The sequence below is a fragment of the Anomaloglossus baeobatrachus genome, chromosome 12 (assembly GCF_048569485.1).
Source record: "Anomaloglossus baeobatrachus isolate aAnoBae1 chromosome 12, aAnoBae1.hap1, whole genome shotgun sequence".
NCBI lineage: Eukaryota > Metazoa > Chordata > Amphibia > Anura > Aromobatidae > Anomaloglossus > Anomaloglossus baeobatrachus.
The window spans coordinates 52,496,805-52,523,755 of NC_134364.1; the positions used below are offsets into that span (position 1 = coordinate 52,496,805).

The following is a 26,951-nucleotide window of genomic DNA, read 5'->3' on the forward strand; positions in this document are numbered from 1 at the left end:
TATTTAATACATTTTTTAGGATAGTAAATTCATTATTTGGGTTTTTTTTTTGTCTAACTGATAAAAACAAGAAAAACCTGTGTTGCTTGATATTTGTTGCAATATAGTCCTGCAACTGATTATGGTTGTACAACTTGGGTTTTTTTAAATCCTAGAAGATTACTTTCATGGGCATGTCCTATAAAAAAGTATTTGATAACTGTGATGCCCTGGACTAGTCAGATCGTCCCAGGTAGTCACATACGCAACACCACACCCCCTCCCGATTAGGTGACATCAGTCAAACTAAAAACCTTGTCACCACCCTCCAGGTTTGATGTCCACACTAGGGGGGCGGAGCCAGGTGGTTGGCTCCGCCCACCAAGGAGTTCACAGGCCTGGAGGCGGGAAAACAAACACACAAGTTGTAGTGCAGGGTAGAGAGCAGTCAAGTTCATGGGCAGTCCTGTGCCCAGGCCTGCCAAGAGACTACCGGGTGGCTGGGTCTGAGCCCAGTCACCATTGGCAAGGAGGCAGACTGTGGTGGCCGCCTGCAGGAGCTGGGATTACAGCCGGTGGAACCGTAGGAACCGGGGTCAGGTGGTGGCCCGCCGGTACCGAAACGGGGAACCACTTGGAAACCGGAGCACCAGGAGGGGTACTCAGACCCAGACAAAGCCCTGAACCAACAGGGCCGAGTCAAATCAACTGATTACGGACTGGACTTTAGGACCTTATCCCACACAAGACCCGTTAGACAACAGCCCCAACCATACAGGGTAAAGCCACCGCCAAGGAATAGAGACCCAAAGGGCCAGCGTCTGCGGGCAAACTGGCTCCTACGGCATATACAAGTTGGGGAGTGGACTACCGGTGTCTAGGCATAGGAGTCAAACATTTACATACAGAGGTGCAGGAGAAAGGCAGAAACCACCAACCTATTCTGGGAGAAACTGCAGCCGGCTGCGGGCCCCGTTAATCACTCCGTTGGGTTTACCAGAGACTCCGGTGTCTTGTGTCATAGTGAGTACACCAGTGCCTTCGGGCCGCGCACCGCGCCGCACCGCAACACTTCACCCTGCACCCCGGCCCTCGCCAACCGGACCCCGGGACCAACACCCCCTACCCACGGAGGGGTCAACACCTAGCTGCGCTATTACACCACTCCCGGGAGCCCCCATATCTTCACCACAGCGGTGGTGTCTACAATCACCACAACCCGTGGGTGGCGTCACGAACTTACATCCCAAATTAAACCACTGCGGCCCCAGCCGTGGAACTCCTCACCCAAGTCCCCGCGTGTAGCGCCAACTCCCTTGCAGAGCGACGTGACCCCCAGGTCAGTGACAGGCTCGTGCCACCAGCCGCAGTACGAGCACGGATCCGAGCGGCTTGGCGGTCGCAGCCGAGCTCGCGGGGCGGTACATAACACATCATATAAAATTATTCTATTCGGGAGAAGATACAGTTCTTAACACTGTAGGAAAGCTGGGAAGGACGGGGTTAAATCCTAGCTCTTCAGGGTTTGATTAGATGCATCTGCGTAGTGTAATGCTATCATCAGAGGGCACAGGTACACAGGAGAGATGTAGAGCTCCTAGGTGTAATGCGGCATTTGCCCTCTAGATGTCACCACTATCTAGATGGGGAGGTAGCAGAATGGTTGTACACGCCAAAAGTCAGAGGCGGGAGGTCACGTCAGTGCAAAGAAGGAACAGGAGCCAAAGTCACGTGGAAGGCTAAGGTCGATAGCCGGGAGGTAACGTCAAATACAAATGGGGAGCAGAACCGGGGTCAGAGGCCTAAGGGGAACGACCATACAACAGTGGGGAAGCGGGACTGAGGGAACAAGACAGAGTGTCAGGAGTCAGGGAGCACAGACAAGATGGACGGAGCAGTAGACAAGGAAAGGAGTCGGGGTAGTGTGGCGCCCCTGCGGCTTCAGGCGCCACAGGGTACTGCCCCTCACCCAAGTTGCAGTATTCATCTCAGATACAGAGGAGGTAGTCACTGGTAAACAACCAACAACACATTCAACCAATACATAACATGGGACCTCTTCTACTGGGACTCGGCTAGGTAGGTGCTGGGGTGGCCATCATGAGGCATGGGACCTCTTGCTCACTAGTTCAGGAATCCAGGAGGCGGGGCACCAACAGGGGTAGTTAAGAGCCAACACACTCAGTAGTCAGCTCCGGGCACAGCAAGCACCAGGTCGCACTCAGGAGGAGATGAGCAAGCAAAGACACGGACAGTTCTGGGCCCGTGGTCTGGATTTGGAGGCTCGACTCTGGTTCTTAGGGAAAAAAGGGGTATCCCAGGGTTCGCAGGGAGTGCAGCAGGCACCCGTGACCCGTTCCATGGCCCAGGAGCTGGGGTGGAGGGAAACCATTGAAAGGTGACGCACAGAAGGAAACACCGGCATTTACCTCCAAAGTATCCAGGATCGGCCGAAGCCCATCACAGCGTAGCTCAGTGCTCGAATGACAGTGTGTTTCCAGTGAGTAAAGAACTTGAACTGCACCCTCTGTGTCATCCCATTACTGCCGCTGCTTTCAACATCGCGCCCCTGCGCCATAGGCGACTACTTGTACTTCTATCATCCTTCCTGAGGCCAAGCTCTGCCTGTGGAGAGCTGCAACACCTGAGCTGCGTCACAATCTGCCCCAGCAGAGAGAGACTTCCCACAGCAGCGACTCATACTGGTCGCACACCACCAATGGCGTAACGAACAACTACCCCCATCATCCCCATCCCTTCATCTGTATTGACACCACCGGGGTTACGGAACAGGGCAAGGCTACCGCGGCGACCCAGGAGAAGAATCGCGGCCTGGTGACTGGTAACCTCAGACCCCGTGGGCGTGTCAGTAGTGGGACAAGGATCAGAACAAACTCACAGGAGCCAAAAGCACACACTGCTGAGCAGGAAAAATCTCTGGCGAAGTTCTGGTGGAAACAGCCCAAAGATAAAGCAAGGCGATTACCGGAACAAGGCACCAAACGAGCCCCTCCCACCGGCAAGGACCTGAGGAATACAAACAACCGAGCAATAGACAAAACTCAATGGCTCTGCAAGGAGCAGAGCCAAAGGTGAATCGTGACACCTAGCTTTTTACTAGAAACAGGAAATGGTTTCTGATCTGATCAGCAGAGATGTGTTGATAACAGACGCAGGTGGATCAGAGATCCACCTACGCCTGTTAACTTTTTAGATCGCACTGTCAAATACTGACAGTGTGCTTTTACATGGCCGCGGGAGGCCTGTGACACGATTACGGGGTGCTTGGTGTTACCATGGTAGGGCGAAGTCAACTGATTACCCCTCCAACACATCAGTTTTACCATTATAGTGAATATGGCGAATAAAAGACCTGAAAAATAATCGTGCAAGTGCAATTTCACCACACTTGGAATTTTTTTTTGCCATTTTCCAGTACACTATATGGTAACATTAATGATTTAATTTAAACGTACAACTCCTGCAAAAAACAAGCCCTCATATGGCAAGATTGACGGAGAAATAAAAAGTTATGGCTCTCAGAAGAAGGGGAGCAAAAAGTGAAAATGAAAAATAGAAAATCGCCCGTGGGTAAAGGGGTTAACACTACTATGCATCATACCTTATATCTTACATATCATTACCTTCTTATACACTATATTGTACATTACACAAGCAAATATCATTTTACAATATTTACAAAAGACTCAAGACATTAACATTACAATACAATGACGCGCTCGGTGTCTTCAGGGGTAAAAACACGACAGCCATAGTTCACCACGCTTACATCTTTATGGGCAATTAAATAGGATAAAATTAGTCCTGTGACCCAACCCCCATATATCTTACTTCCTTCATGGTCCTATTGTCTAATTGTATCGGTGAAGATGAAATAGATGGAGATGCCTTTCTGTGTATCCGGTTCTATTTATACTTCTGCGTGATAAATCATTCTATAAAAGCCTCCATAAAAGGTTCAGCGAAACTATAATAGATTTGAAATAATCAGTGGTTTCTGGGAAGCTAAGCTCCGCCGGCATTGATTTGTCCTATGTCCTAACAGCGCATAAATCTTTTATTTGCTGAGTCTTGCCATTATTTATATAGGTAATTCACTGGCTTACTGCTTCAAGCTTGCTTTCCCAGAAGGAGTTTTCCTGAAGAAATTCCTGAAGAATCTTCTCTACTTTAATTAACACTATATCACTGGACTGATAATAAATTGTCCGTCGGTCTTTTGGTACGATCTGAAATGTTCTGGTTACTTGAAGCAATGTATCTCTAATAACAGTAAGGCTACTGGATTCCATAAATCACCTACAAATTGCATGTCAGCCAATGAGGGGAGGAAAAAAGAAGATGCTCAAAAGTGCGGCTTCACTTTACATTTAATGTAACATTTAGAAATTAACGCTGAGACATCTTAATACAAGTAGCAGATTATGTGAAGCTTCTGTCACTGGTATGACACTATAACCAGGAGTTTAGTGCCCCTAGTCCTAAGACTAGGGGCACTAAACTATCCCTTATTCCAGAGGTAGGCTTGATGGTTAGCAGGTCTGGCCGTCAGCATAGCCCTAATTCCTGAACAGCCCTGGTTGAACAACCCCAGGGAGGGGTAGGACAGGAGTGAAGAATTCCACAAATACCGACAGACAGGTGACAATCAAGGCTCAAACTCACTGCGAGCACACACTGGGGAAAAGATTATTTGTGCACAAGGATACATAAAGTATAAGGAGAAAATAAACAAACACCAAGGATATTTCCACAGCACACCGAATAGCATACAACTGTTCACCAACAACTGGGTCACCACGCACAAAGACTGGTAACGCTGGAGCGAAACTAGAGCTATCTTCCTCATGTGAGGCTAGATTCCTCATCTTTAAAATGGCAGAGGCGGCTGTTATAGGACATCAGCAACTTGTGACCCTCCCAGGAGCAATTCACCAGCCAGAAGGAATTACCTACTGCTAAACCGAACACTATAGAGCACTAAACAGTCAGACTCTGCAATGTGAATAGAGTCTGGAGTCGCCATGACCGCTTCATTATAAAACCCTAAGAATATAGTCTGAGTTATTTAGGGTATAATGGTGAGGATCGGCCTCATTTTTGTCTCCTTGCACAGGAAAAAAAATTATGTGGCAATGAAGATGTCTGTTGGGCTGGTCTCATAACGATCATGCATGTCCTCTACTGCCCCCCATTATAGGAAAAAAGGAGAAGGATGCAATGACTTGAGGGAGTTGACCATATGTTTTTGCAAAAAGGTCTATTTTTTTTCTAGAAACGGCACCACTCTTATCAACAGGCTGTTACTAGTATTGCAACAAGGTCACAGACACCTGAATAAAACAAACCCCGTCTAAAATAGTCATGTAAAACAATGTGGTCTACTCACTGCCTTTAGCTCGCAATGAAGGCTTCAGCATCCCTCCCTCTTTCTCTGGAGGGTCTAGACTGTCTATAAAAAGCCTATTTCCGCATATGTAATATTTCATTCTCCTTGTTGTTGGCCTTCAGGGAAATGACACCTTCTGCCAAATTTCCTTCTAGATATCAGTTAATAATTGTTGCACTCATCAGCTTCATTACTCTATTTTTGGAGAACCCTTCTAAAATTTCCCTTGCGATCAATAAACAATCATATCGTAAACAAAGTCAGCCTCTATGATTTATCCCCTTTATCTAGCTGTATAGGGTCTTACAGCCACCAATAAATAATTTTGGGTTATGTTTTGTTAAAGGAAAGATATCTACTATATATAATTTTTAAATTTTTTACTTGTTTGTATATGATCCTCCTGAATTGTAAAGCGCTGCGGAATATGTTGGCGCTATAGAAATAATATCTTCTTCCTTCCTTCTTCCTTCTTCCTTCCTCCTTCTTCCTTCTTCCTTCTTCCTTTTTTTTTTCTTCTTTCCTACGTACAACTATTTTTTTTCAATTTCCCGATCGTGTAATATTATTTATTTATATATATATATATATATATATATATATATATATATATATATATATATATATATATATGTATATGTGTGTGTATATGTATGTATATATATATATATATATATATATATATATATATATATATATATATAAATATATATATATATATATATATATATATATATATATATATATTATTAATTACACGATCGGGAAATTGAAAAAAAAAATTGTTGTATGTAGGACTGACTTGCTTTGACTATTTAATGATAATTATTTATTAGTGGCTATAAGACCCTATACAGCTGGATAAATATAATATACAGTATCTAATATATAAAGCTGAATGTGTGTGTGTATGTCCGGGATTGGCATCTGCACCATCGCAGCTACAGAGAGTGTCACAGGCTATGTTGTGAGGCGAAATTTTAACCCTGCGCGTTCCAATTTACCAATCCATTTTGCCCCTATCTACATAATGGGGAAAAAGTGAAACGAAAAGTGTATCCGCACCGTCGAATTTACAATCACAAAATTTTGCACATACACCTCATGTGACCCAGGGAATGTCGTAGACTATGTTTTGCCAGGAAAATGTAACCCCGTGCTTTACAGTTACTCTCCAAAAAACATGCCTTCATTAAAGTAAACGGAGCCTGGAACTACAGGTTATTAGTAGAAGCTGTGAGTGGTTGCTATAGGAACAAAAGACATTCATAGTATAAGAAGCTTATATGTGAGGTAATAAGATGTCGGTGGGCAGACAGACAGAGACAGAGCGATAGAGACAGACAGGGAAAGAAACAGACAGAGACAAACGGTGAAAGAGACAGACGTTGAAAAAGACAGACAGAGACAGACCTGGAAAGAGACAGACATGCAGACAGGGACAGAGGAGACAGCCAGAGAGACAGACAAAGATAGATGGGGAAAGACACAGACCTTGATGGAGACAGACTGGGAAAGAGACAGACAGGAAAAGACACAAACAAAGAGACGGGGAGATAGATCTGGGAAAGACAGACCTGGAAAGAGACAGATGGGGAAAGAAACAGAGCGAGACAGACAAAGAAAGAGACAGACAGGCAGACGGGGAAAGGGGCAGACCTGGAAAGAGACAGACGGAGCATATTACTTGGCCAATTTAGTGAAATCTGTGTGGAATATCTGTGGTGTTGAAATATATGTTGTGAAATGCTTCTATTAGCTTAGTTTTTGCCTTTTAATAATTACATTTCTATCTATTGTTTTGTGTTTTTTGTGTGCAGACATTTTTGTTAATACATTCTATTTTGTTAACAGCAGTTATTAACCCGGGCAAAGTCAGGTAGTACAGCTGGTATAATATATACAGTGCCTACAAGTAGTCTTCAACCCCCTGCAGATTTAGCAGGTTTACACATTCGGAATTAACTTGGCATTGTGACATTTGGACTGTAGATCAGCCTGGAAGTGTGAAATGCACTGCAGCAAAAATGAATGTTATTTCTTTTTTTATTTTTTTTTTAAATTGTGAAAAGTTTATTCAGAGGGTCATTTATTATTCAACCCCTCAAACCACCAGAATTCTGTTTGGTTCCCCTAAAGTATTAAGAAGTATTTCAGGCACAAAGAACAATGAGCTTCACATGTTTGGATTAATTATCTCTTTTTCCAGCCTTTTCTGACTAATTAAGACCCTCCCCAAACTTGTGAACAACACTCATACTTGGTCAACATGGGAAAGACAAAGGTGCATTCCAAGGCCATCAGAGACAAGATCGTGGAGGGTCACAAGGCTGGCAAGGGGTACAAAACCCTTTCCAAGGAGTTGGGCCTACCGGATGATGCTCCCAACAGTGGAGACAGGAAGTGGAAGGCTTATGGAACTACTGTTAGCCTTCCACGGCCTGGACAGTCTTTGAAAGTTTCCACCCGTGCCGAGGCCAGGCTTGTCCGAAGAGTCAAGGCTAACCCAAGGACAACAAGGAAGGAGCTCCGGAAAGATCTCATGGCAGTGGGGACATTGGTTTCAGTCAATACCATAAGTAACCTACTCCACCGCAATGGTCTCCGTTCCAGACGAGCACGTAAGGTACCTTTTACTTTCAAAGCGTCATGTCAAGGTTCGTCTACAGTTTGCTCATGATCACTTGGAGGACTCTGAGACAGACTGGTTCAAGGTTCTCTGGTCTGATGAGACCAAGATCGAGATCTTTGGTGCCAACCACACACGTGACGTTTGGAGACTGGATGGCACTGCATACGACCCCAAGAATACCATCCCTACAGTCAAGCATGGTGGTGGCAGCATCATGCTGTGGGGCTGTTTCTCAGCCAAGGGGCCTGGCCATCTGGTCCGCATTCATGGGAAGATGGATAGCACGGCCTACCTGGACATTTTGGCCAAGAACCTCCGCTCCTCCATCAAGGATCTTAAGATGGGTCGTCATTTCATCTTCCAACAAGACAACGACCCAAAGCACACAGCCAAGAAAACCAAGGCCTGGTTCAAGAGGGATAAAATCAAGGTGTTGCAGTGGCCTAGTCAGTCTCCTGACCTTAACCCAATTGAAAACTTGTGGAAGGAGCTCAAGATTAAAGTCCACATGAGACACCCAAAGAACCTAGATAACTTGGAGAAGATCTGCATGGAGGAGTGGGCCAAGATAACTCCAGAGACCTGTGCCGGCCTGATCAGGTCTTAAAGACGATTATTAGCTGTAATTGCACACATGGGTTATTCCACAAAATATTAAACCTAGGGGTTGAATAATAATTAACTCACACTTTTATGTGGAAAATGTATTAAAATTTAACTGAGCAACATAACTTGTTGGTTTGTAAGATTTATGCATCTGTAATAATAATAATAAATCCTGCTCTTGTTTGAAGTTTGCAGGCTCTAACTTATTTGCATCTTATCAAACTTGCTAAATCTGCAGGGGGTTGAATACTACTTGTAGGCACTGTATCTAATATTTACAGGTGTGTGTGTATGTCCGCTAAAGGAATCCGCGCCGTCGCATTTACAATCACAAAATTTTGCACAGACACCTCATGTGACTCAGTGAACGTCATAGACTGTTTTGACCAGAAAATTTAACCCCGCGCTTTACAGTTACTCTCCAAAAATCATGCCTCCATTAGAGTCAATGGACCTGGAAGCCACAGGTTATTAGCAGCTCTGATTGGTTGCTATAGAAATGAAAGACATTCATAGTATAACAAGCTTATGTGTGAGGTAATATGATATCGGTGGGGAGACGGATAGTAACAGACAGAGGCAGACAGACACAGACAGGGAAAGAGACAGGCACAGACAGACTGGGAAAGAGGCACAGACAGACAGACCGGGGGAAAGAGACAGACCGGGGGAAAGAGACAGGCAGGGCAAAGAGAGAGAGACAGACATACACACACAGACAGACAGAGATAGACAGAGACTGATTAAAGCTATGTATCGCTTTCTGGGCTGTTTTTTGTTGTTCCAATCAAATATTTGATTTATCAGAAAGAGATTATCACTACAGGACTAGGTGTCTCGTGCCTCCTCGTCTAACCATACCTGTTATGGTCAGGCGACCACAAAAGATATTGCAAAAATCCCATAAAAAGTGGTAGAAGATAATGCACAAAACTTAGCTGGCTGGAATCCACTGACTACAGAAGCACAACTAGATGTAGCGGTGGAGCGTTCCTAACAAACCTAGATGCCTCGTCAACACCGGATAACTAACGAACCTCAAAGATGGAATGAGAAATCCTGACTTGCATCAGAGCAGCCTCAAATGAAAGTCAAAGCCCCCAACATATAAGGACGGTGATGTTAGAAAAAACACACAGATGGTAGATATAGAATTAAGCAAAGTGAGGCCCTGCTATCTAGATACAAAAGTATAGGATAGATTGCTGGTTGCAGCCAGTAAAAATACTGAATAATACCAACACCCGATAATCAAAAATTCCCTAACAGATCACACGATCTTCCTCCCACTATATCAGGAACTCTTGTGCAAATACATTTAAATAGAAAATGCAAATATAGTAAAAAAAGATCTTAACTACAAAAACATGATATACAAAAATACAAAACTCCTTATCAAACAGGGAGTAAAAACTACCTTTCTTGCTGGGAATAAATAATCCTCCAAAAATAGTACAGGAAGATCACTTATTCACTTGCAAGAAACAAAAGAGAATATTCTCAAACACAGATTTGGAGAAAATCATAGATTTAAGCAGAAACGCCCTTCAGTGAAAATTCAGCCTTTAACCAAGCCCAGACTAAGAGAACAAAATACTTATCAGGCATAGCTGCAGACTCCGGATGACATGGAAACAAAACCGATGCAAAGAAACAAAAAAACGCTGTGGAAATCATTCCTGGAATATCCAAAAAGGCGCTGAAAAAAGGCAAAACAAAACCTACAAGGAAAGGCAAAAGCCTTAAGGCTGGAGGACAAATTCAGGACATGGAGCAGAAACAATTATCACTGGCAAAGGTTAGACAGAGACTGCCTCCCTATATCCCCCCAGGCTGGACTCCATAGGCTTCGTGAAACAGCAATAATCTCCAACACCTGTCTGAGCGACAGATGCAGAATCAGACTCACTAGCCACCCAAGGGAGCCCAGAAACCCTCTCGGGAACAGCACCATCTCTGATGACATTCACAACACATACCCCCACCACTAATTTAGCAGCTTTCTCTCAATATACAGCGTACACAGATTCCAATCAGTCTTGTGGTTGAGGTAATGCACAACATGAACTCTCCTAAATCTGCAGCAAGAAAAACTGTGATTCTAAACAGTATACTAAGGCCCCTTTCACACATCAGTTTTTTGCCATCAGTCACAATCCGTTGGCTCGACGGATCCGTCACAGATTGTGGAAAAACTGATGCGATGGATCCGTCGAAAAAACGGTTCCATTGCATCATTTTTTTTCAGCCCAACAGTGTTTTTTACACCCCATCTGAGCATGCGAAGTAAAAAAAAAAACAAAAACTGAATTCCTTGCCGGATTCCATCATTTAACGGATTACGACTGATTCTGCGTCCATAGGCTTCCTTTCTATCAAACGACGGATGGCAACGGATCCGTTGCTGTCCGTTTTTTTGACGTAGACAAAATGTTACTTTGTCTGTTGTCTCTGTCAAACGGACAAAGAATTTTCGACGCATCCGTCGAACGACGGATGAAACGTGAAGCCATCCGTCGCAATCCATCGCTAACACAAGTCTGAGAAAAAATGGATCTAGCGGCATCAGTTGCCAGATCCGTTTGTTTTACAATTCGACGGATTGTGACTGATGGCATAAAACTGATGTGTGTAAGGGGCGTAAAGGCTGCTTTACACGCAGCGACATCGCTAGCGTCTGTTGTGCGTCACGGGCAAATCGCTGCCCGTGGCGCACAACATTGCTAAGCCCCGTCACACGGACTTACCTGCCTAGCGACGTTGCTGTGGCCGGCGAACCGCCTCCTTTCTAAGGGGGCGGTTCGTGCAGCATCACAGCGACGTCACACGGCAGCCGTCCAATAAAAGCGGAGGAGCTGAAAGGAGGCGAAAGAAAGTGACGTCCAGTTCGTTGCCGGAGGACGCTGTTAAGGTGATGTTCCTCATTCCTGGGGTGTCACACGTAGCGATATGTGCTGCCTCAGGAACGACGAACAACCTGCGTCCTGCAACAGCAATGATATTTGAGATTAGAACGACGTGTCAACGATCAGGTGAGTAATTGTGATCGTTAGCGGTCGTTCGTACGTTTCACACGCAACGACGTCGCTAACTAGGCCAGATGTGCATCACGAATTCCGTGACCCCAACGACATCTCGTTAACGATGTTGTTGCGTGTAAAGCCCCTTAAGTGATACATTGCTGGAAGCAGAATCTCTGCCTCTACATGATGCTGCTGTCAGATTACATAGCAAAAATCTGCTGACAGATGAAAACCCTCAGACAGAACACCTGCGGCAAGGCCTGCTGTCACATGACCTGTTGCTTGGAGTGCCTAAATATCAATGTGTAGAAAACAAGGCTGGTATTCTCTTTTCATTGAATGAATTCGGGCAAATAGAATCGATATGCACCAATCATTTTGCTATTCTGACATTAGTTATTTTGTCCAAATTATATTATCTGGAACATAAATTGCAGTGTAGAATTGAACGGACAAATGTCTCCTAATTTGACATTCAGAGTTCCTCTGTCCATCCTAAATGCTACCAAGTCTGTGCTGCTTAACAAAGAACATCCTAGTGTCAGGATCTCATGGTTCAATTACTCAATTCATGCTAATATTTCCCCTTGTGCCCATCACAATTCTCTACTGTCACAGCTCGCGTTATGTCACAAACAGATGATTGTTAGGAGCTTTTGCAGGACGTCTTCTCATTTAGATTGGATTTTTACACTTTTTTTTTTTTTTCAAATCCGTATTTGGCAGAAAGTTGAGCATGAAATCTAGTTTACTTTGTGGTTCAAGTAGTTTGAAATTTCCAGTTATACAGTTTACTTTCAATTAAAAGTTAAGTGGACAATAGTAGGTTCTGTTTACTACACCCATAATATTTGGGACTTGTGAAGTATCGGGATGTAAACATACTTTGGACTGGACACTGCTGTTGTCTCCATTCTGTAGCGGCCACGCAGTTGTGTGAACGTGCACTATACTCCAGGAGCCAGCGAGTGAAGTACGGAGAGTGCAGGCACCGGCTTTTCCTGACCGTGTTGGCTTTGGACAAAGCAGCACTGCCAATCACCAGAGTGGGAGGCAGTGATGTCCAAATTTAGGGGGTTCAACAGTCCGCTGAAGCTGCTTGGCCATGCCAGGGGTGCACAAGTTGTCTATGGGTGGAAAGAGGTTTTGGGGATTTTTTTGTTGCACAACAGAAAGACAGGTTTACTTAGTAAAGGTATCATATCTAATAACAGCATAAGTCCTATATATATGTCTGTGTTTAGCTGCAAGTGTAACTTTCCATTTAGGAGAACTTTATAGCAGAATTTCTGTGTTTGCCTCTAGCTTCTCCCGCTTCCTCCTCTTTCCCCTCACCATAGAAGTTCATGAGCAGCAACTGTCGTCTCCTATATCGGTGATGGGAAATTCTGTACTCCCCTGATGATAGCTTTTGTCTGGGATTTGAGAATGACTGATCAGCTCTGGAGGAAAAAGAAACAGACTCTCCAAATAATGGAGCACTGCCACCTGAGGTTCTCTATAAAATGCAGCAATGCCACCTGAGGCTCTGTATATAATGGAGCACGGCCACCTGAAGCTCTCCAAATAATGGAGCACGGCCACCTGAAGCTCTCCAAATAATGGAGCACGGCCACCTGAGGCTCTCCAAATAATGGAGCACGGCCACCTGAGGCTCTCCAAATAATGGAGCACGGCCACCTGAGGCTCTCCAAATAGAGCACGGCCACCTGAAGCTCTCCAAATAATGAAGCACGGCCACCTGAGGCTCTCCAAATAGAGCACTGCCACCTGAGGCTTGCTAAATAATGGGGAACTGCCATCTGAGGCTCTCCGAACAATGGAGCACTGGAACCTGAGGCTCTCCAAAGAATGGAGCACTGCCGTCTGAGGCTCTCCAAAGAATGGAGCACTGCCGTCTGAGGCTCTCCAAAAAATGGAGCACTGCCAGCTGAGGCTCTCCAAATAATGCAGCGCTGCCACCTGAGGTTCTCCAAATAATGGAGTACTGCCACCTGACGTTTTCCAAATAAAGGAGTACTGTCACCTGAGGCTTTCTATATAATGCAGCACTACTAACGAAGGTTCTCCAAAAAAAGGAGCACTGAGGCTCTTCAAATTGTTTTTTTTGTTTTTTTTTTAGATGGTTCATGCAATTAGTTGGCTTTAATTTAAAAACATAAACTTTAAACAATCCTATTAAAGGGAACCTGTCACCAGCTTTATGGCCTATAAGCTGTGGCCACCACCGGGCTCTTATGTACAGCATTGTAACATGCTGTATATAAGAGCCCAGGCCGCTGTGAGAACATAAAAAACACTTTATAATACTCACCTAAACTGGTCGCTGCGGTGCTGGTTGGCCCCGTGGGCGGCGCTGTTCTCCGGGACCGGCGCCTCCACTCTCGGCCATCTTGCTCCTCTGTCTTCTGAAGCCTGTGTGCATGACGCGTCCACATCATACACAGTCGCCGGCACTGAGGTGCTGCACAGGCGCACTACAATACTGTGATCTGCCCTGAGCAGGGCAGATCAAAGTGCGCCTGCGCAGGACCTCAGTGGCGGCGAGTGTGTATGATGTGGACGCGTCATGCACACAGGCTTCAGAAGACGGAGGAGCAAGATGGCCGAGAGGAGGCGCCGGTCCCAGAGAACAGCACCGCCCACAGGCCAAACAGCACCGCAGCGACCGGTTTGAGTATTATAAAGTGTTTTTTATGTTCTCACAGCGGCCTGGGCTCTTATATACAGCATGTTACAATGCTGTATATAAGAGCCCGGTGGTGGTGGCCGCAGCTTATAGGCCATAAAACTAGTGACAGGTTCCCTTTAAAGACAATATTATTCATTGTGTTTGTGTTCTAACCTAGAGATCACCGCTGTCTAACCACCTAGATGCCATTGTCACTGGTACTATCATAACTGCTGTTACCTGTAGGTGTCTGCTGTGTAAAACAGCCAGCATCCTCCAGGTATTGAGCAGGCTCAGGATGTGGAGCTGCTCCACGCACTTCCTACCAACTTCTTCTCTGTACATACACCGCACAAGTCGGTAAATTTGGGCAGATACCAAACACTCCTACACGGTATTCTTTACTGATTAGTGTCGCGGGCGGGGAGGACGCCGCCGCTGCTGCGCTCTCGCTATCGCTCGGGTCCGGCGCTGCTGCTGCTGCTCGGTGGCTCGAGCGGTGGGCCGGTATCGGGGACTCGAGCGACGCTCCTCGCCCGTGAGTGAAAGGGGTTGTTGGTTTGGGGGATTTAGTCCGTGACGCCACCCACGGGTCATGGTGAAGATGGGCACCACCGCTGCTGGTGACGGGGATCCCGGGAGCGATGGTAGGGAGCAGCTGGGATGTTGTTTTCCCCCTCCGTGGGTAGGGGTCGGTGGTCCCGGGGCCCGATGATGAGACTGGGAGGAAGGGTTGGTGAGGTGCAGGGCTGCAGGGACAGCGCGGCACGATGCCGGATGGTACGGGTGTACTCACTCAGTAAGAAATGTACAAAGTCCTCAGTAAACCAAACTGCTGGATGGACGGGTCCCGCAGCCGGCTGCTGTGTCTCCCCCTGGACAGGTGATGGCGGCTGTCTTTCCCTGCACCTTGATGTTCTCATTTGACTACTATGGATCCCCAACGGTAGTCCGCTCCCCGGTGTATGGGTACCGGAGGAGCCCGTTTGCCCGCAGGCGCTGGCCCTTGGGTCTCTAGCCTTAGGCGGTAGCTGTATACCCTCACGGTGTGGGCGGTTGCCTTCAATCGGGACTTTTGCTGTTAGGAAACCCCTGGGGTTCTGGTCACATTCGGATTTGACTATTGTCGGCGGCTCCAAGCCTGGTCGGGGTCCGATGGCCCTGCCTGTGTGTGCTGGCTTCACTTCGCTCCCCGGTCGGTACCGGAGGGCCAACGCCCGACCCCGGTCCTACGGTTCTGCGTTGCTTCACCACTCCTGCAGACGGCCACCACCGTCTGCCAACCTTGCTATCAGTGCCTGGGCCACAAACCCAGACACCCAAGTGCTTGCTCCTCTCACTTCAAACTCCTACACTGTTCTGTCACTTTTCCCACCTCCATGCCTGTGAACTCCTCGGTGGGTGGGGCCAACCGCTTGGCTCCGCCCCACCTGGTGTGGACATCAGACACTGGAGGGAGGCAACAAGGGTTTTGTGTTTGGCTGGTGTCCCTGTCTAATGGGGGGGGGGGGTGTTTGTGTGATATCTGTGATGACCTGGCTAGTCCAGGGCACCACATTAGCAGTAGCAAAATGGTCCCACATTTTTTTTGGGAGCTGTTTAGGCTACTAAGAGTAAGGACCTGAAGCCGTAATGTGCTGCCCTTCCATAGGACATCCTATGAGGCTATCAGATCTGTCGGATATAGAACAAATTGTTAGTTATATTACAGATTTAGGCATCTCCCGGAAATATGTTCTTGTACGTTTTACAGAGAGTTTTCATTATACATTCATTTTAAAAGATGATTCACACAGAACACATTTTAAGGTTTTTTTTGTTGGGTACTTTGTCATTACTTTTTGTGTCAGACTGAATATTTTGAGGATGCGTTGTGCACTGTGTAAGATTTACATACATGTGTCTGAACCCTGGAATGACGAGGCTCGGTACGGCAGAGCGGTAGGAAGAGGAGTTTTTATCTTGCGGGAACTTGAGTCACTCCTCGACTGCCGCAATTATCTCCTCCGTGTAACCTTAAGATATGTATTTTGTTCGCAAAAGATATATGCACATATCATTACCTCTCATGTCCTCTATGATATTCATTCTTTAGTATATTAAACCTGTTTCTTCTGTGCAGCCATTGACCCCATTACAAATTATACAATGGCAACCAATTATCGGCGGCTCTTGGAGTTTAGGCAGATGTGTATATTGTCTAATTTGTGGTCAAATTAATACAAAGCTAGAATAAAATGATTATTTTCCCTACAGTTCCCCTTCTTGCACCACAAAACCTCCATCTGACCAGAACGGACTCGGGATTAATGTTGGAATGGGAAGAAGTTCCACCAGATCTGCAAAACTACAGTGTGCAGGGATACAGAGTGCAGTGGGAGCAGGACAATAAAACCCAGGTCAGAAATCGATTTATATCCTAGTTTTATACCAACATGTTCTACATACTGTATATTTAGCCAATGGCATTTGCTTACTTCTAAACATGCAATAGAGATGTAGTCTACATCGAATGATGCCCACTAAAAAATCTAGAGATCTCATGGATGTCCAATATTTAGTACCGAAGTCTTGAAATATGGCTCCTATTTTCTTAAGCTGGTGTGTATATCTGCTTATTGACAAATTATACTTCTAACAAGTAGATCATCCTTATGGGACCCCCCCAATGACAGGTAGCTGCCGACTAACTGATGTGTATGGGGTCTTCCCAACTCTTCTCTATCGGGAACAGGATTGGGCTGTTGGAGTTACTGGCAGTAACTTTCTCCAGTCCGGCTATTAACCACACACAAGCACTCGGCTAAGAGGCTGCAGACACAATAGGTTCAGCTGATCGTTCGGCTGGCAGATATCTCTCCGGAATCTCCGATACACCGGCTCAAGTACGCCAAGTACTCCTGTGTTCTCATGAGAAAACTGATACCAGACTTGTCTTGTGGCAGCTTCTCTTGGCAAGAACAAAAGGAACATCAGTCCAAAATTGGACACGTTGGATCCTTCTCTTCCTCAACAATTAACCAGTATGGGGCACCTATATACATAAGACTGTTTGCCAGGCCCCCCAATACCGGAGGCTTCGGCCACCGCTACTCTGTTTATGGAGGCTATAAACTGAGCAGTCAGGTTTATGGTGGCGTTAGGAGAGCGCTTTCTGCCAAATAAATGTTTGTCCAACAGTTACCTTGTGTTAAAACTGGGTGGCAGATTCCTTTTGAGAGCAGAATGATGTAGGGGCGGAAACACTGATTCCAATGATGTAATTTACTGGGCTGTTTGCTGTAGGTTTGATTAAAATTACTGTTATCTGCTGCAGATCTACCAGTTTTGTGAATGCTGATGTCAAGAGGTGACTGTTAGGATAGCAGCGGACAGGAGGCTTGTATGCTGTTTCTCTTGCTAAGGGACTGTAGGCTATCCATAACCTCAGGGTTACTCCTGATGATGGAGATGCTGCCTGAGTGCCGTTCCTGGCTATGCTCCTGACCAGTACTGCTGATGCCCCCTCCTACTAGGTAAGGACAGGGCAGGAGTGTGATGGAAAACAGATAAAGACCAGCGAGGGAAAACCAAAACTCTGACACACTGCACACATACAGGAATAGACCATGAGAGACTCAGGAGTAAAGCAAGAGCAGGAAGGTAGCAACAAAAAGCAACAAGTATTAACTCCACAACCGCACTCTGCAACAAGTATAACAACCACCAGATGGCCTGGATAACCACACCTCACCTGACCAGCTAAGAACTATAGCTACTATAGGTGGAAGGATTTAGCCAGCATATGTAGGAGGGGAGTGGATGTGATTGGCTTTCCCACAACATGTGATCAAAGGAGACTAACAGACTAGCAGAGATTAACTCTTGCTAGTCTGCCTATAAACTACCACTCTGCAGGTCAATGCCTGAGTCTGCCTGTGTTGATCCCAGACACCAGAGAAGTTATCAGGCAGCGTGTCAGAATCTGTAGTCTGAACCATACCCAACGCCGCCATGACAGTTGACGTTTGTAAAAATCTCTTTGTGGCAGCTGAACTCTGTATATCCCTGCCGACACCACTGATTGGTAGCTTTCTGTGTACAGTGTGCATAGGCAGAAAGCCAGTAAGTGACACATCGCTGGAATCAGGGTCACTTTCTAGGTCATAGAAAAATGTTAGTTGAACGCAAGGTCCTTTAGAAGTTGGATCCTAATTGCATCGATTACTGGTTCACCGGGTTATATTTCTCAGACGTTGATTGTTTCTTCCTTCATTTACAGGGAGAAATGACCGTTCAGGGAAATCAAGTCAACCTGACTTTCTGGGACCCTCACCGGGATCTAACTGTGAGGGTCTGCATGGCAAATTCTGCTGGGTGTGGACCTTGGAGTGACTTTGTTCTTGTGGCCTCCATAGAAGAAGCTGGTAAGTAATCCCATGTCCAAATTTGGGTTCTCCCCCTTAGTCCTTTATATTCCCTCCAAAAAGTCTTGATTTTCACTTCTTCTATAGAGGAAACACGAATAAAAAAAAAAAGTATATATTCAGAAACTCACCATAAAGTAGGTTGTCCCAGACCATGATATTAATGACCTTGCATGTTATCAATATCAAATATGTGGGGGTCTGATGCCTGGCTACCTCTCCTCCCTTTGAGCCGTACTTTAGCTACTTGTACTCCCCAATTTGACAATGTATTCCGCAATGAAGAGGAGCGGAACAAGGTAGAGGATGAAATGTGGCAACAGCTGATCTTTGGAGGTATCAAATCCTCATTGACCTGATATAGATGACCGATCAAAAAAAAAGGTTATCAATATCAAAGTCCTGGTCAACCCCCATGTGTAGAATTTACACTTCACATTCATAATCGTAGCACTCCAGCACATTGATGCTATACATAATTAACTCCTTTAAAGGGAACCGGTCACCAGATTTGGTGACTGAGCTGCAGCCACCACCATTGGGCTCTTATATACAGCATTCTAACATGCTGTATATAAGAGCACAAGCCGCTGTGTAGAACATAAAAAACACTTTATAATACTCGCCTAAGGTGTGGTACAGACTGGTCGGATGGGTTTCTCCATTCTCCATTACCAACGCTGTCTTTCATCCATCTTTGTCGTACTTCTCCTGAAGCCCGGGTGCATGACATGTCCTACGTCATCCACACTCGCCGACATTGAGACCCTGCGCAGGCGCACTTTGATCTGCCCTGAGCAAGAAAGATCAAAGTATTTGTAGTGCACCTCAATTCTGGCGCATGTGCACGACGTAGGACGCGTCATGTACCCAGGCTTCAGAAGGAGGAGGATAAAGATGGCTGAAAGAGGAGGCACCAGTACCGGAGAATGGAGACACCCATCCGACCAGTCTGCACTGCACCATCCTTAGGTGAGTATTTATACAGTGATTTTTATGTTCTACACAGCGGCCTGGGCTCTTATATACAGCATTCTAACATGCTATATATAAGAGCCCACTGGTGGTTGCTGCAGCTTATAGTCACCAAATCTGGTGACAGGTTCCCTTTAAGGACCAGGCGATTTTTCGTGTTTGCGCTTTCGTTTGGTTTTTTTCCTCCACTCCAGGAGCTAAAACTTTTCTGCATAGCAAGTAATTTGTCGCTAAGGAGTTAATTCCAATGGTATATGTCCATGATCTAGGAAACAAATTATATTTTAGATATGTGCCAAAAGAGTTTTTATTTGCATTGATTTTTTTTTTTTTTTTTTTTTAATTTTACAATAAATAATAAAGATAAAAATAAAAGTGACCTTTTTTTTGTAACTGTTTCAGTTTGCAATAATCCACCGGTAACACAAATGGTTAACCCAACGGTTTGCCATATTCATCCTCAAGAAGCGTAACCTGCATTACAGTGGAACTTGGCACAGTCAGATGCTAATGGTCTTATTATTTTTCTCCTTGAGACAAATGAGTTGCGATTGTCCGTTTTTTCCTTTTAAGTCCATTCTGAACAGCTAGCACTCATTTAATTTGGAAGATTGTATAAGCGGTGCCTGATGAATTTTCCTAAAATAACTAGTTGGCAGTGCGCTGGTCTTTTTTACTTCCTTTGTGCCCAATTTAGCTGCCATTTGGTATCCGCGTTTGCGCACAGCGCTGAACTCCTATATGCACCTGCAGCTTCTATTTGTAGAATGTTAATAGTGATTATGTAAAATTTTGAGTGGGCAAATGATTTCTGTGCCACATTCAGCTCGGTGCTGCCTTCTAAGATGTCTTTTTTTTTTTTTTTTTTTTTATGCTCTCGAAACGCTCTTGTGCAAATCTCCACTTTTCCCAAATTCTTTTACATTCAGTTCGTCTCCCCCGCAGTACATCATCTTGTCTCTTGCTCATACTGTTCAGATTACTTCAGAAAGTGAAATGCCTACAGCCTCTGTCAGCAGTAAAAAGTACAAAAGACTAATGTGTACATATGTCAACCCCTTTCGTAGCCGGAATATATTGGCGGCCTAAGTTCCAGCCATTCATCCTGATTATAGTTAATTTCATTTCAGTAGCTAGAAAGAGAACTACAAAATAGCTCTTTGTAATACATCATTCTCTAAAGATGGCCGTACATGAGCCGAAGTTGTCAGACGGGCGCTTGCTCATTCAGCCAATGGCTATCGCTCCCGAATTCCACACAAACACCGTGCCGGATTACATACCAGGCCTTATCGGCACTGGTCTATTTTATCCACATCTTTTTGGGTCCCCATTTACCAGATGAAAAATAATAATGATCTAATGAATGCATACAAGTTTTTATATAGTAATATACTTAAAATCTGTGTGGTTGACCCTGCGCACGGTTTAATCGAATTCTGCACAACCATGATGTCATGATGGGTACGGGGAAGTACCAACCGATCGGCGGAAGGGAAACTGTGTGTCTAGGGAAGAGGGAGATTGTGACCCCTGACCAAGCCCACCACTGGTTCCTGGGTTCCCTCACCACCCTAGATAAGTTCCACAACTATGCGCCGCGCTGGATACCTGGCCCTAGGCTGACCCTGATCTGGGCCCTAGGTGGGGAGCAGATGGAATGAGCTCTTCGTCAACCCCGCTAGGCGCTAAAGGACACACAGGGATAACGAATAACGTAAAACAACAAGCCACTTATCTCCATTTATCTAAGGGAGAGAAACTGCAATAACTACAAAGTTTCTCCAGATATATGCAAGCCGACTGCTTGCACTGAAGACTTGTTAAAGGTATATGAAAGCAAAGACTAAAACATAACGTTTACTATGTATCTCGAAAATCATCCATGAATATACAAAAAGTGCAGTGCACAAATATAAAGAGCAGATGAAAAAATTGTCCACGATTTCACCCGATCCTTCTCCACAAGCGGATACACCATACACACCGATATGATGAAAATTCCCAGGCAGGGAACAACAAATTTGCAGCAAACCGCGGTAAACCACATGCTGTTTTCGGGTGCGTTTTTTTTATCGCAGGTGCGGTAATCTCTGAGGGTGCGGAATTTTCTTAAGAAAATTCCATTTTCTAGTGCGCACTAGGGCCTTAGGGGTACTTTGCACGTTGCGACATCACTACTGCGATATCATCAGGGTCAAATCGAAAGTGACGCACATCCGGCGCCAGTAACGACGTCACAACGTGTAAAGCCTAAATGCGCCTATAAACGATCGCAAAAGCGTCGTAAATCGGTGATCTGTGTAGCGTCGGACATTTTCAGAATGTCGCACCAATAGGAGATACGATGTTGTTCCTCGTTCCTGCGGTAGCGCACATCGCTGTGTGTGAAGCCGCAGGAGCGAGGAACATCTCCTTACCTGCCTCCACCGGCTATGCGGAAAGAAGGAGGTGGGCGGGATGTTTACGTCCCGCTCATCTCCGCCCCTCCACTTCTATTGGCCGCCTGCCGTGTGACGTCGCTGTGACGACGCACGACCCGCCCCCTTAGGAAGGAGGCGGGTCGCCGGCCAGAGCGATGTCGCAGGGCAGGTAAGTGCGCGTGAAGCTGCCGTAGCGATAATGTTCGCTATGGCAACTATCACAAGATATTGCATGTGCGACGGGGGGGGCGGGGACTATCGCGCTCGGCATCGCAAGTATCGGCTAGCGATGTCACAATGTGCAAAGTACCCCTTAGACTCTGCCCACATGTGCAATAGTTATTTCCATTTTGTGTATTTTATTTTGGGATAATAAAAATGGAAATAAAATGTTTAAGTACAAGACCCATTCATTAATGAAGTGTGATAAAAATTTCTTCTGATTGCTTCCTTAGCATCGCTATCCATTTTTAGCTGGAGCAAAAAAAAAAATTGCAACTGGAACCATTTGAAGACTATGGGAAGACTATGGGAAAAGTTACATGACCACAGATGATCAATTATTTATGTGATCCGTTTTTGCACTGCACATGCCCAAAAACTATAGGTGTTCAGAGACACAAAGTAAGAAATGGATCAGTTAAATGGGGAACAAACTTCTGATGCAAAATAGAAACCAAAGTGGATTTTAACAGATCCCTTTTTTTCAAAAGCGGGATCCAATAACCAATTAACTTTTAGCTTCCCTTGACATCTGTTTTACTCCATTTTTAACACATCCTGTGTTTTTTTTTTTTTTTTTTTTTTTATACTGGACTTGTACTGAAAGGATGACAACTGGCCATGTGAACAAAGCCTAAGCTATTCATAGTTCTACCAATTGACATAATAAATATTTAGTCGGGATAAGGTAGGGGATGAGATAAGCAAAAGAGACCAATACATTTTTAATGACATTCTTGAAACCGCTTTTAGAAACTAATGTATCATGTTAGACTGGTGTAAAAATAATCAGAAAATTAGAAAACAAAAAACTAAAAAATTTGACATTGTCATGGATAACTTGAAAAAATATTCTATTCCACTGTAGGCCGACAGAGACGCCCCCATGCAAGAATGTCCTGGGTCCCTCTGGTTTTGGGCATCCTTACTGCCTTAGTGACAGTTGTGGCTATGACCTTAATATTTTTGCGAAAAAGAAGAAAAGAAACAAGATTTGGGTGAGAAAATGCTCAATAATGTTAAGAAAACTAAGCATTTTAAATTAGGAAAGCCATTGTTTATGCAACGTTTGTTTAGGATAGTGAGGGACAGGGGCTCCTATGTTTTCCCTCACACTAGGGGACCCTAAACTATCCCTAACCTCAATGTTACTCCTGTTGATGGAGATGCCGGAGTCCTGTTCCTGGCTATGCTCCTGACCAGTACTACTTTGATACCCCTTCCTACCAGGGAAGGATGGGGCAGGAACGTGATGAAAAACAAACAGACAAGGGAACAACAGAACTCTGACACACTGCACACGCACAGGAATAGGCAAAGAGAGACTCAGGAGTAAAGCAAGAGTAGGAAGGTAGCAACAAAAGACAACAAGTGTTAACTCCACAACCACACTCAGCAACATGTATAACAACCACCATATAGTCTGGATCACAACACCTCACCAGATCAGCTAAGATAAACTATAGCTGGCATATGTGGAAGGATCGAACCAGCATATATTATGAGAGCAGATGTGATTGGCTTCCCCATAACATGTGATCAAAGTAACTAACAAACAGACCAGTAGAGATTAACTCTTGTTAGCCAGCCTATGAATTATCACTTGGCAGGTCAACGCCCGAGTCTGCCTGCATTGATCAGACACCAGAGAAGTTATTGGGCAGATTGTCAGAATCTGTAGTCTGATCAGAACCCAACGCCGCCATGACAGTCGGTGAAGTTTGTAAAAAATCTGTGTGATTATTTGCCATTAGTTAACACCTTTCTTAATCAATGCCAATGATTACTACAAGCTTAAAAAGAAATTTAAGTGGACTAATAGTGGAAATTGAACTTTTTTTTTCTGTTTTTATTTAACATTTTTATAGACACCTGTTTGGCTCTATGCTTGGTCGGGGGGGTCCTGTCATACAGTTCACTGCAGCCAGATCTTTCAACAGGAGAGGAACAGAGGTCTTGGAGGCGACATGTAAGTCATATTACGTGTATCAATGGTCAGTATATAATCTCACGATTATTAATAGAAATTCTTACTTGTAGCCTAAAAGTGTTGCTATGAAAATACCGGTCTTAAGTTAATTTATCACATTCCGCATCTTAACTTGTTTGCAGCACTGGCTGCAATGGACCCTAGAATGGACACTACACCGTGTAATGAGCCGTGTAGTTTCAACTCTGTACACTGTTTACATCCGGCCAACGCTGATGCTGCAAACAGCTGGTCAGTTGGAGTGTGTGTGCCGGTGCCAGTAAGGGGTACTTCTCACATAGCGAAATCGCTGCTGAGTCACAGTTTTTGTGACGCACCAGTGACCTCATTAGCGATGTTGTTGTGTGTGAAACTATGCAGCGACCTGGCCCCTGCTGTGAAATCGCTGCTCGTTACATACTGCTCTGGTTCATTTTTTGGACGTTGCTCTCCCGCTGATAAGCACACATCGCTGTGTTTGACAGCGAGAGAGCAACGATCTGAATGTGCAGGGAGCAGGGAGCCAGCGTCTGGCAGCCTGCGGTAAGCTGTAACCAAGGTAAATATCGGGTAACCAAGCGAAGTGCTTTGCTTGGTTACCCAATATTTACCTTGGTTACTAGCCTCCGCCGCTCTCAGGCTGCCAGTGCCGGCTCCCTGCACACATAGCTGGCGTACACATCGGGTAAATAAGCAAAGCGGTTTGCTTATTAACCCGATGTGTACTCTGGCTACGAGTGCAGGGGGCCAGCTAAGCGGTGTGCGCTGGTAACAAAGGTAAATATCGGGTAACCAAGCGCTTGGTTACCTGATATTTACCTTAGTTACCAAGCGTAGCATCACTTCCACGCGTCGCTGGGGGCTGGTCACTAGTCGCTGGTGAGATCTGCCTGATTGACAGCTCACCAGCGACCATGTAGCGACGCACCAGCTGGAGCGACGCTAAAGTGTAACTACCCTAAAGGCCCCGTCACACTAAGCAACATCGCTAGCAACATCGCTGCTAACGAACAACTTTTGTGACGTTGCTAGCGATGTTGCTGTGTGTGACATCCAGCAACAACCTGGCCCCTGCTGTGAGGTCGTTGGTTGTTGCTGAATGTCCTGGGCCATTTTTTAGTTGTTGCTGTCCCGCTGTGAAGCACAGATCGATGTGTGTGACAGCGAGACAGCAACAACTAAATGTGCAGGCAGCAGGAGCCGGCTTCTGCGGAGGCTGGTAACCAATGTAAACATCGGGTAACCAAGAAGCCCTGTCCTTGGTTACCCGATATTTACCTTTGATACCAGCCTCCTCCGCTCTCACTGCCTGTGCTGCCGGCTCCTGCTCTGTGCACATGTAGCTGCAGCACACATCGGGTTAATTAACCCAATGTGTGCTGTAACTAGGAGAGCAAGGAGCCAGCGCTAAGCATTGTGCGCTGCTCCCTGCTCTGTGCACATGTAGCTGCAGCACACATCGGGTAATTAACCCGATGTGTGCTGTAACTAGGAGAGCAGGGAGCCAGCGCTAAGCATTGTGCGCTGCTCCCTGCTCTGTGCACATTTAGCTGCAGCACACATCGGGTAATTAACCCGATGTGTGCTGTAACTAGGAGAGCAGGGAGCCAGCGCTCAGTGTGCGCTGCTCCCTGCTCTCTGCACGTGTAGCTCCGTGCGGTGGTAACCAAGGTAAATATCGGGTTGGTTACCCGATATTTACCTTAGTTACCAAGCGCAGCATCTTCCACGCGGCGCTGGGGGCTGGTCACTGGTTGCTGGTGAGCTCACCAGCAACTTGTGTAGCGACGCTCCAGCGATCCCTGCCAGGTCAGGTTGCTGGTGGGATCGCTGGAGCGTCGCAGTGTGACATCTCACCAGCAACCTCCTAGCAACTTACCAGCGATCCCTATCGTTGTTGGGATCGCTGGTAAGTTGCTTAGTGTGACTGGACCTTAACTCTCCACAACCTGATATTGATGACTGGTGATGAGTCAGCAATAAGTAAGTTAGGGACAATTCCTTTAGGGGTGCTTCACACACAGCGAGCTCGCTGCCGAGATCGCTGCTGAGTCACGCTTTTTGTGACGCAGCAGTGACCTCATTAGCGATCTCGCTGTGTGTGACACTGAGCAGCGATCTGGCCCCTGCTGCGAGATCGCTGCTCGTTACACACAGCCCTGGTTCGTTTTCTTCAAAGCCGCTCTCCTGCTGTGACACACAGATCGCTGTGTGTGACAGCAAGAGAGCGACAAATGAAGCGAGCAGAGAGCAGGAGCCGGCGTCTGACAGCTGAGGTAAGCTGTATCCAAGATAAACATCGGGTAACCAAGGTGGTTACCCGATATTTACCTTAGTTACCAGCCTCTGCAGCTCTCACGCTGCCTGTGCTGCCGGCTCCGGCTCTCTGCACATGTAGCTGCTGTACACATCGGGTTAATTAACCCGATGTGTACAGCAGCTAGGAGAGCAAGGAGCCAGCGCTCAGTGTGCGCGGCTCCCTGCTCTCTGCACATGTAGCTGCATTACACATCGGGTTAATTAACCCGATGTGTACTGTAGCTAGGAGAGCAAGGAGCCAGCGCTCAGTGTGCGCGGCTCCCTGCTCCCTGCTCACACTGGTAACTAATGTAAACATCGGGTAACCATACCCGAT

General features: G+C 45.7%; 1 protein-coding gene across 1 annotated transcript in view; it reads left to right on the forward strand.

Annotated features, from left to right (window-relative positions):
* The window catches only part of TYRO3 (TYRO3 protein tyrosine kinase), a 277,637-nt gene that overhangs the window by 206,554 nt on the left and 44,132 nt on the right, over window positions 1–26,951 (forward strand). The window contains exons 8-11 of the mRNA XM_075330191.1: window positions 16,578–16,720; window positions 18,583–18,727; window positions 23,216–23,345; window positions 24,216–24,316. Coding sequence (XP_075186306.1) covers window positions 16,578–16,720; window positions 18,583–18,727; window positions 23,216–23,345; window positions 24,216–24,316 — 519 coding nt within the window. The remainder of the gene's footprint in view (window positions 1–16,577; window positions 16,721–18,582; window positions 18,728–23,215; window positions 23,346–24,215; window positions 24,317–26,951) is intronic.